This window comes from Grammomys surdaster, unplaced genomic scaffold (genome assembly GCF_004785775.1).
Source record: "Grammomys surdaster isolate TR1022 unplaced genomic scaffold, NIH_TR_1.0 125179, whole genome shotgun sequence".
NCBI lineage: Eukaryota > Metazoa > Chordata > Mammalia > Rodentia > Muridae > Grammomys > Grammomys surdaster.
In genome coordinates this window covers 418,614-429,197 of record NW_021620071.1, presented here as the reverse complement: position 1 = coordinate 429,197, position 10,584 = coordinate 418,614, and the positions used below count along the sequence as shown (strand labels likewise).

The following is a 10,584-nucleotide window of genomic DNA, read 5'->3' as shown; positions in this document are numbered from 1 at the left end:
GAGAGAGAGAGAGAGAGAGAGAGAGAGAGAGAGAGAGAGAGCTCTGCCCAGTCCCTCTTCCTCTTACCATTAGTTACAAAAGCCCACCCTATGTCAAGAGAAGTGTGCCTGCAGCCTCTGTCCCTCTGTTTAGAGATACAAAAGACTATCACACCCATTCTAAGGAAGCAGGGGGCAAAGGTATCCCAAGTAAGGGGTCAAGCCTGACCCCTGTCCTCTGCCCGCAGTTCCACCCCTCTATGTCTCAGTGGGAGCTCCCAGTGCCCATATATGTAACCAGAGGTGAGATCCAGCGGCTGGACAATGCTGGTGATCTTCATGGTGAGACCCGAGGTAACAAGGCAGGTAGGGGGCAAGATGTGCAGTTCATGAGCAGTGGCTCAGCATGCTGTTCCACCTTCCATAGTGACTCTATATGACTGTGCCATGGGTCACCCTGACTGTAGCCACTGCCAGGCAGCCAATAGGAGCCTGAACTGTTTGTGGTGTGGTGATGGCCAGCCTGCCTGCCGCTATGGGCCACTGTGCCCATCAGGTGCTGTGGAACAGCTATGCCCTATACCCAGCATTGATATGGTGAGGCTCTGCCCCTGTAGACTCTAGCTTCCCCCCTCCCCAAGGTCCTTGTCTCCACTGTTTGATACTTCCCCATGTTACCTTCACTGTCTGATACTCCCCCATGTCAAGCCACTTGCTTCAGATTCCCAATCCCTAGTAATTTGGTCTAGACATTTTCCAGTAGTTGGCTGACTGGGTACCACTACTGTAGAGTGGGATGTGGGTTTGGAGAATCCTATCTGCCATTCTTCTTTGCTACAGATTGAACCTCTGACTGGTCCCCCAGAAGGTGGCTTGGCCATCACCATCCTGGGTTCCAACCTGGGCCAGGCCTTTAATGATGTGCAAAATGCTGTGACTGTGGCCGGCCAGCCCTGCAACCCCGACCCTTCTCTCTACCGCATCTCTGCACGGTGAGGTTCCTCAGCAGGCTGGAGAGGAGAGGGATGCTATCCAGAGTAGGCCTTCAGAAACTGGTCACCCAGAAAGAGTAAACGCTTTCAGCCAAAAAAAAAATGTGAGGCCCTGGGTCAGAACACAAAACAGAAAGAGGCAGCAGAGGAGGAACAGGCTACAGGCAGCCCCTGGCAGGCTGCTCTAGGTTCCCCCAGGGCTTGAGTAGCTACCACACTTTGATTCACTAGGATTGTATGTGTGACATCTCCTGCTCCCAATGGCACTGCTGGGCCAGTCCAAGTGGCCATTAAGAATCGTCCTCCTGGCATCTCAACCCAGCACTTCACCTACCAGGTCAGTAACTCCCCTAAGGTGGGAAGGAAGAGTATATAACGATGTCTGGATCCAGAGAGGAGCAGGAAGCACTGCTGCTGTGTCTAAGAAGTAAGCCACATGATTTCAATGGAGAGAAGGCTGAGGTCAGTGTTGTGATGACAAGAACACTGTCACTGGCAGCTATCCAGAAGGCAGGCAGGCAGTGCAGAAACATGAACAGCAGACAGCCAGGTAGAAGAACACACACAACTTGTTGCAACCCTGGTAAGGGATGAGGAGAAAGCAGGGATATCCTCAGATGCTAGCCTGAGCCCTGGGCATATAGACCACTCTGGAGTGGAAAGCCCAGGGTGAAAGTAGGAGACAGAGGTGGGTTAGGACAAATTCTGCTACAGTGTCCCAAGTTGGTGACTGGACCCTAGAGCTTAGAGTTTGGGAGGCCCCAGGTATAAACTGCTCAAGAGGGAGAAGGTGATAGCAAGGAGGCAAACTAACCTATGTTAAACTTTAGAAACGCATGCCCTTCATGAAGGAAGATGCAGTTGACTGAGGCCCCTGACTCTAGAGACCAATGAGTGGGCCTGTACCTCAATGCTGGAGGGCCTTGAGGATGGGCCCTGTGTCTACTCTAGCCTACCCTGTTTCCTAGGACCCTGTCCTGCTGAGCCTAAATCCGCAGTGGGGGCCCCAGGCAGGGGGCACCCAGCTCACCATCCATGGCCAGTATCTCCAGACAGGAGGCAACATCAGTGCCTTTGTGGGTGACCAACCTTGCCCTATGTGAGTATCCAACCCAGCTCAACTGTTCCAGGCCTGGCCACTCAACTGGAGGACCCTCTTATACAATAGGGCAGCGGATTCAAGGCTTGAAATTCTTAGAGAAGTGGTACCATGCCTATCCCTAGTAACCTCTCCTCCTGCTGAGGGAAGCAAGTGGGCCTCTTTCTGGAGAACTGGACCTCTCACTAGGGCCAAGCCCAAAGTGAGAACATATCCCCTCTTCTGCAGCCAGGAGCCTGTGTGTCCTGAAGCCATCATATGCCACACCATGCCCCAGATGGAGCCAGGTGAAGCAGTGGTCCTTGTAGTCTTTGGCCATGTTGAACGCAAACTGCTCACCACCCCTTTTCGATATACTGCCAACCCCCAACTGGTAGAAGCAGAGCCTAGTGTCAGCTTCCGGGGGTGAGTTCTTAGCCAACCCACAGCAAACCACTTGAAAGATGGGGTACTAGGGATGAACTACCCAAGATCCTCTTAACTCTTTTGACTTCAAACCTGGTACAGAGGTGGACGAGTGATTCGAGTCAGGGGTACAGGCTTAGATGTTGTGTGGCAGCCCTTGCTGTCTGTGTGGCTGGAAGATGAGCCCAAAGTGAAGGCTTTAAAGGCTCAGGCCCAGGATGTGAACCCAAGAAGGAGCTGTGGTGCCCCTGCTACAGACCCTCAGGCTTGTATCCATCTTGAGAGTGGCTTGCTACAGGTGAGTCTCCTACCACCTCTAGCAGAGAATGGTGCCATCCACAGGGAATGCTTAGTGAGGGGACAGGGGAGGTCACCAAGACCACTTACTGATCTGTATCCCTATGCCCCCCCCCCAGTGCTCCACCCTCTGCTCTGTAAACTCATCCAGCCTCCTCCTGTGCCACAGTCCAGCGGTGCCAGATGGGGCCCTCCCAAAACGAGTCTTCTTTGCCCTAGACAACATGCAAGTAGACTTTGCCAGTGCTAGTGGGGGCCAGGGATTCCTATACCAGCCTAACCCTCGCCTGGCTCCACTCAGTCATGAGGGTATTACTCACCCCTACCGCCTCAAGCCAGGCCATGTCCTGGATGTGGAGGTAAGTGTACCACCAGCCAGGCACTGCCTGGGCACTCACAATCCTGAGGAGGATGGTATGGGGTCAGGGAGAGGGGTCCCACAGGCTCAGGCTCCTGCTATGTGTCCCAGGGTGAGGGCCTCAATCTGGGGATCAGCAAGGAGGAGGTGCAGGTGCATATTGGAGATGGAAAGTGCCTGGTGAAGACACTCACGCTTACTCATTTGTACTGTGAGCCACCACAGCAAGCCCCTCAGCCCACCAATGGTTCAGGCATCCTGCCACAGTTTGTGGTGAGTATGCGGCCCTGGTGGATGGGCTGTGTGCTGCAGGTCCATGCTCAGGAGCCCTGCTCCCCCAGGTGCAGATGGGCAACGTGCGCCTGGCTCTAGGCCCTGTCCAGTATGAAGCAGAGTTCATGATGTCCACCTTTCCTATGGAGGCCCAAATGGGCCTGGGCATGGGTGCTGCTGTGCTGATTGCTGCAGTGTTCCTCCTCACCCTCATGTACAGGTGAGGATGCCCCCTTGTCAGCACATATGGACAAATTTCCCATGGCAGGCCCTAGGCCAGTGGCCATCCTGGTCTGGGCCTGTGGCTATGCCTGGCCTCTTGCTCCAGGCACAAGAGCAAGCAGGCCTTGCGAGACTATCAGAAGGTGCTGGTGCAGTTGGAGAACCTGGAGACTGGTGTGGGTGACCAGTGCCGCAAGGAGTTCACAGGTGTGTGTGTGGATACAGGTGGGAGGACAGGGCATCTACCAGGCCTAAAACTACATCTTGATGGGTTCTGACCTGCAGACCTGATGACTGAGATGACAGACCTCACCAGTGACCTAGAGGCCAGTGGGATTCCCTTCCTGGATTACCGAACATATGCTGAGCGTGCCTTCTTCCCCGGCCATGTTGGCTGCCCACTGCAGCCAGGGCTCGAGGGGCCTGGGGAAGAGGGTCACAGTGTCATCGTGTGCCAGGGTCTCACACAACTCTCCAATTTGCTCAACAGCAAGCTCTTCCTTCTCACAGTGAGAGCCACATGGATGGTGGGGACAGGCAGGGCAGTCCTGAGAGTCCAAGCTGGTAGGGAGGTGGGGACTGGCCAGACCCAGGTAGAGACATGGCCACAGAAAAAGGGAGAATGTGGTGCTTTGGAGAATGACTACCAATTCCCTGTCTAGCTCATCCACACCTTAGAGGAACAGCCAAGCTTCTCCCAGAGGGACCGCTGCCACGTGGCTTCACTACTTTCTCTGGCTCTGCACAGCAAGCTTGAGTATTTGACTGACATCATGAGAACTCTGCTTGGTGACCTAGCAGCCCATTATGTACACAAGAACCCCAAGCTCATGTTACGCAGGTTGGCCTTGACCTGAATGTGGGGGCAGAGGCAGGGGCTTATGTCTGACCCATTGCCAATACAGGTGGTGTGGGATCAGGCCCTGAGGTCAGGAGCTAGGAACTCCAGAGAAGATTTGAGGACTAAACTCACCAGGGCCTTGGGGCTTCTTCCATACAGGACAGAGACCATGGTAGAGAAGCTGCTCACCAACTGGCTATCTATCTGTCTCTACACCTTCTTGAAGGTGAGGAACACTGTCCAGCATTTAGGAGCTTCTGCCTGGTTGTGGTCCCATAACTGATATCCAAATCACCCCAGGACCCCTAGCTAAGACATAGGGTGGGTCATCAAATGAAGGTCATGAGATCCTTTTCTTTGTTCAATGGATCTATGAGAAGTTCAAGACAAGAGAGTGCTGGAAAAGGAAGGTATTGTGCCCCTTCTCCAGCTGACTGTTAAGCAGGAACAAAAAGGGCTTGGGGCTCAGCCCAGAGGCCTGTGATAGCTGGCTGGCCTTTGCTCATCCTTGCTATAGGCTGCTAGATGCCCCTCCCAGTCCCATCATGCTCTGTACTGGACCTTGCTGGATCCACTAGTCTTGTGGCCAATGGCTGGCCATCTTACTGGTTGTAGGAAGTGGCTGGCGAGCCACTGTACATGCTCTTCCGAGCCATCAAGTACCAGGTGGACAAGGGCCCTGTGGATGCTGTGACAGGCAAGGCAAAACGAACTCTGAATGATAGCCACCTACTACGAGAGGATGTGGAGTTCCAGCCCCTAACCCTGATGGCACTGGTGGGACCAGGGGCTGGTGGGGCAGCAGGAAACAGTGAAGTGCATCGAGTGCCAGCCCGGGTGCTTGATACAGACACCATCACCCAAGTCAAGGAGAAGGTGTTGGATCAAATCTACAAGGGAACCCCCTTCTCCCAGAGGCCTTCAGTGTACTCCCTAGACCTTGGTAAGAAAGCCAGCCTTACTCCCTGCTCACGCACTGCTCCTCCCACACCTGTAGATGTTCAGCTACTGCTAATGAGGAACTCAGAAAGTAGGCTGTGTGCTTATGGGCTTCTCTGGGTCCCTCCAGAGTGGCGCTCAGGCCTAGCTGGTCATCTAACCCTGTCAGATGAGGACTTGACCTCTGTGACTCAAAACCACTGGAAGAGACTCAACACCCTACAACACTACAAGGTACTAGTGGGTGGCAACAGGACAAGGTGGATGGGCTAGGGGCTGCCTCTAGGATCAATCTGTGATCATTCCCTACCTTCAGGTCCCAGATGGAGCAACAGTGGTACTCATTCCTCAGCTGCACAATGGTGGCACTGTCTCCCAGAGTCTGGGCCAGACTGGCTGCCCTTCTGGAGAGAGTGAGTCCCTTAGTCCAGATATTTCTATCTGCCAGGAGCCCCAAGCACTTCTCAGGTAGCCTAGGGTTAGATTCACTAGAGCCCCAGACAGGGCCAGCAGAAGTCCTGGCCAGTCTATCTGCCTCATCTAGGTTCTCTACCCCTCCTTGCCAGTGGGATAGCCAATCTCCAGGCTGAACCAAGATTCGGAAGTTCTGGAAACATGGAGTATTAGGCTGAGCAAGTTCCTGAGCCATCTCTCTCTTGTTCCCTACCTTCTCCCTCTTTCCTCTTTCCTTACTCCATTCTAAGTAAAGTGTGGGCTGTGTATCTTTGGTCGCATGTTGAGGGCAGGAGCACAAGACAGAGGTTAAGCTTCTGTGCTCTTAGACACTCCCATGCTGGAAGATGGTGAAGAAGGTGGAGTTCGGCTCTGGCATCTGGTAAAGGCCACTGAGGAGACAGAAGGGGCCAAAGTGCGGCGCAGCAGCCTCAGGGAACGAGAACGAGAACAGGCACGAGCCAAAGCCATTCCTGAAATCTATCTTACTCGCTTACTTTCAATGAAGGTTGGTGTGGCCAGAGTAGTCAGCAGGCAATGGAGCAGGGTTGTCAAGGAATTGTGACTGAGCTTGGGAAGTGGTTCTGATGAGGCAAGGGGTAGCCCCCTTTTCATCTTGTCTTCACATGGTCCTCATAACCCACCTACAGGGAACCCTGCAGAAGTTTGTGGATGACACCTTCCAGGCCATTCTTAGCATGAATCGGCCTGTGCCTATTGCTGTTAAGTACCTATTTGACTTCCTGGATGAGTTGGCAGAGAAACATGGCATTGAAGATCCAGAGACCCTGCACATTTGGAAGACAAATAGGTACCTTTTCTGTTGACCTCTCTCCTTCCCACTGTGTGGGTGGTCTACTGAATTTCAGAGGGACAAGGTCATTATGACAGAGTAGCAGGTCCAGGCTAGGAACCCAGACTTTATAGTACCACCCTGAGTTTCTGCTCTCACTCTACAGCCTAGACTAGTAATAAGAGGGTCCAGGTTCAGATCACTTGGGCCATGAGGATAACTTCCCATGGAAAACAAAGCCTGAGTTCACTGCTGCCTAGGTCCCCCAGCTCGAGGACAGACATCCATGTGGAGGAGTGGGGAGCTGGAATACAAGGGAAAGAGGTCACAATGGCAGGTCAGGCCTCATCCCCACACCTGGACCTGTGCCTTTAGCCTACTGCTGCGATTCTGGGTGAATGCCTTGAAGAATCCACAGCTCATCTTTGATGTACGAGTGTCAGACAACGAGGATGCCATCTTGGCTGTCATTGCACAGACCTTCATCGATTCCTGCATGGTCTCGGAGCATAAAGTGGGCCGGGTGAGGGCAGAAGCAGGACACCAGAGGCAAATAGAAGAGTTGTGGGGAAACCCAGTGCAGAGCCTGGGTGCTGAGAGGGATGGCATCATGAAGGTAGGAGATGGTAGCGTATATGGTTCTGCTACCTCCCTGTTTATACTTCTCACCTCCTCTACCTGGAGTAGGATTCCCCAGTGAACAAACTGCTCTACGCCCGGGAGATCCCTCGCTACAAGGAGATGGTGGAGAAGTAAGTATCAGAGACTTTGGGGTTGGGGATCAGAGATGCAGGTCCCTAACCCTGTTGATTTTTCCAGGTACTATTCCGACATTCGCCAGAGCTCTCCAGCAAGCTATCAAGAGATGAACTCAGCTCTGGCTGAACTTTCTGGGGTGAGACATGGCCCAAAGGACCCAGTCCTCCACATTTAGGGGGAAAGTAACTGGCTAGCAGAAGTGGAGAGCCTTGGGTCTTAAAGTCTAGGATAAGGGACTCACTGTCCAACATGCTACCCATAGAATTATACCTCTGCTCCCCACTGTCTGGAGGCTCTTCGAGAACTTTACAACCACATCCACAGGTATTATGACCAGGTGAGGCCAGAACACACTTGAGGGGAGAGGGCAGGCACTTGGAAGAGGTGTATCCAAGACAATGGCTCACAGAACCTTCCTGACAGTGTTGGGGGGATAGTTGGGGTGGCCCAATCCAGATAGAGGGAAGAAAGAATGGGAGCCATCTTGTGCTGAAAGAGTCCAGGTTGGGAAATGGTTTTGGTTTTCACCTAGGCCTCCCTGGACAGGCCTAGAGCAGAACCCCTACTCTATTGCCCCAGGCCCTTGTTGAGATGGAAAAAGGACTGATGGCCCTCAGCTGATGGGCAAAGGGGTGGGATTTCAAGCAGGTACACTCTGCTGTTCTGACAGATTATCAGTGCCCTGGAGGAGGACCCTGTGGCCCAGAAGATGCAGCTGGCTTGCCGCCTGCAGCAAGTCGCTGCCTTGGTGGAGTACAAAGTGACTGACCTGTGAACTAGGGCCACAGTGATTACCTGAGACCTGCTAACTTATATAACAGTGAACAGGATCAACCACCAAAGTGCCATATGACCCTATCTAAGCAGTTACTGAAAAGGGGGTCAGCAAGGCTATCTAGAGTGCCTACTCCCCCATCTGCTTGATTCTAACTTATAATGATCCCTACCCTCTTTCCCACTGTATTTATTTGCTTGCTGGAAAATCACATCTGGAAATAAAGTAGAAACACATCTTGTTAAAAACAATCTCAATCTGCTGCCCCTGCCTTTCCCTGTCAAGTGTCAGCTCTTAGTATTACCTGGAGCTGAGGTGAGAGGCACACATGGGATTATAAGGGAACCATCTGCATCCCTACCTTCTAGCTCAAGGATGCCACTTCTTCCAATACCATGGTTCACTCCCCAGACATGCCCAGGTTCTGCACAGGGCTTCTCTACAAGCATTTCTTCTATACATCTTTGCCCTTAGCTCAGTGGTCCAATCTGGCACCCTTGGAGAAAGAAGAGATAATTACCCTTTCATACTTTGCCCTGTTCCTCCTTTCCTGACCTCCCAGGCCCTGCAGGGAACTGTCCTCTCCATCTATGCCTGCCCCACCCTTACCAGTTCTTTCTTAGCATAGGACACTGGACAAAGTGTCTCCTACCTTGAGGTAAGTACTGCCACTGCCAAGCCCCCTCCACCTCATTCAGAAGTTTCTGGCTAGCCTCCTATCTTCACTTTAGCCCCTTTATTCTCATCTAAAAGCAATTAAGAGTAGACTCTCGCCGGGCAGTGGTGGCGCACGCCTTTAATCCCAGCACTTGGGAGGCAGAGGCAGGTGGATTTCTGAGTTCGAGGCCAGCCTGGTCTACAGAGTGAGTTCCAGGACAGCCAGGACTACACAGAGAGACCCTGTCTCGAAAAACCAAAAAAAAAAAAAAAAAAAAAAAAAAAAAGAGTAGACTCTCTCACACTCTCATCTCATTCTATTTTAATTTTATGTATATGGATGTTTTGACTGAATGTATGTCTATATACTATTTGTTCTGTCTGTGGTCAGAAAGGCCAGAAGAAGGTGTCAATCCTCTGGGAACTGGAGTTGTAGACATGTGAGCTGTCACGTGGGTCTTGGGAATTGACTTGGACAATAGCAGCCAGTATTCTTAACTGCTGAGCCATCTCTCCAGGTCATTATTTTTTAAGATAGGGTTTCTCATGCATTCCAGGCTGGCCTTGAACTAGCTATGTAGTTGAGCATAACCTGGAACTTCTGAGTACTGAGATTACAGGCACATTCTACCACAACTTGTTTATGAAGTACTGGGCATCATGCTACCAACTTTAGAAAGCCCCAGAGTGGGCTTTCTAAAGAGCAAAAAGTACCTGTCCACTTTTCTGGAATTCTCCAGTGGCACCCATAGACTCCAGATAAGGTTCTCAGTTGTTTTTCCAAGTAAGTCCTAGTATTCTGGAGCATGCTGGCACAGTGTGCCCTGAATGCTTCTGGGGACTTAATGCTTTCTGGTCCCTGAAGATGCACAGGGCCCTTCAGTTACCAACTAGCTCATGGGCAACAACTGTGGGGTTTTTTTCTTTCTTGGTGGACATGGCAGAGTTGGCCCAAATAGGAATCTGCAAATGCTGATGGAGACAGCAAGGCAGAAGTGCCCAGCTCTAAAGGTAGGGGATGCTATACAAGTCTGAGGGATCTTTTGCCTCTGATGGGAGGAATGAGTTACCTTTAGCTCTTGCCCTTGACCCCTGTTCAGCCACACAGAGGGGAGATGTGGGCTCCCACCTGTATGGGGGGTGTCTATGAGTTACAAAAGAGCTGGGATCAGGGCTGAGAATGAGTGGAGAATGGGTTTCAGATGGGATTTGTGGGAGGTCACCTCTAAAAGGATATGCACACGAGTTAAGTGGGAAGTTCGAGAATGCATCAAGTACCCTGCAGCATTTGGAGAGAGCACACCCTAAAGACCTGGTCAACGTATCAACTCCATTCTTCCATAGGAGCCTCCCCTCCCTACAACCTTAGAGTTCAGGAACTCCAGACTGCTCTATCTCCATATAGATGTCTTCCTTGGCTAGTCCTACACTGTGGTGAATCAGCCTAGGGACTGAATTGCTATCATAACCCCAGCTTGGTGGCTCCTTCTGTCTCTAGAGTGTGGGTAAAAACAGTGTGTGTGTGTGGGGGGGGGGGTTGGCCTAGGGGCTTGGCTCTCCAGGGCTGCCATCAGTGCACTCCCCCCCTCCTTGTGCTGCATACTTTGCCCACAGCTGAGCAGCTGGGAGGCTATTTATAAAGGCGGGTGAGATCAGCAGCAGAAGCTATAAATGCACTGGCCACGGCCGGGCCCCAAAGGAACAGTGGTCCAGTGCACCAGAGCTTTGGGCTGCGACACCAG

General features: G+C 52.2%; 1 protein-coding gene across 1 annotated transcript in view; it reads left to right on the top strand.

The window, feature by feature from the left end:
- Positions 1–8,436, top strand: part of Plxnb3 (plexin B3) — a 14,701-nt gene extending 6,265 nt beyond the window's left edge. Inside the window, exons 12-35 of the mRNA XM_028785324.1 lie at positions 228–321; positions 407–576; positions 820–971; positions 1,203–1,308; positions 1,940–2,070; positions 2,299–2,475; positions 2,578–2,773; positions 2,892–3,131; positions 3,242–3,403; positions 3,472–3,623; positions 3,732–3,832; positions 3,911–4,134; positions 4,288–4,466; positions 4,626–4,692; positions 5,082–5,409; positions 5,536–5,639; positions 5,722–5,818; positions 6,188–6,366; positions 6,509–6,669; positions 7,027–7,174; positions 7,339–7,403; positions 7,471–7,546; positions 7,673–7,747; positions 8,081–8,436. Coding sequence (XP_028641157.1) covers positions 228–321; positions 407–576; positions 820–971; positions 1,203–1,308; positions 1,940–2,070; positions 2,299–2,475; positions 2,578–2,773; positions 2,892–3,131; positions 3,242–3,403; positions 3,472–3,623; positions 3,732–3,832; positions 3,911–4,134; positions 4,288–4,466; positions 4,626–4,692; positions 5,082–5,409; positions 5,536–5,639; positions 5,722–5,818; positions 6,188–6,366; positions 6,509–6,669; positions 7,027–7,174; positions 7,339–7,403; positions 7,471–7,546; positions 7,673–7,747; positions 8,081–8,185 — 3,489 coding nt within the window. The 3' untranslated portion in view covers positions 8,186–8,436. The remainder of the gene's footprint in view (positions 1–227; positions 322–406; positions 577–819; positions 972–1,202; positions 1,309–1,939; positions 2,071–2,298; positions 2,476–2,577; positions 2,774–2,891; positions 3,132–3,241; positions 3,404–3,471; positions 3,624–3,731; positions 3,833–3,910; positions 4,135–4,287; positions 4,467–4,625; positions 4,693–5,081; positions 5,410–5,535; positions 5,640–5,721; positions 5,819–6,187; positions 6,367–6,508; positions 6,670–7,026; positions 7,175–7,338; positions 7,404–7,470; positions 7,547–7,672; positions 7,748–8,080) is intronic.
- Positions 8,437–10,584: the final 2,148 nt, after the last annotated feature.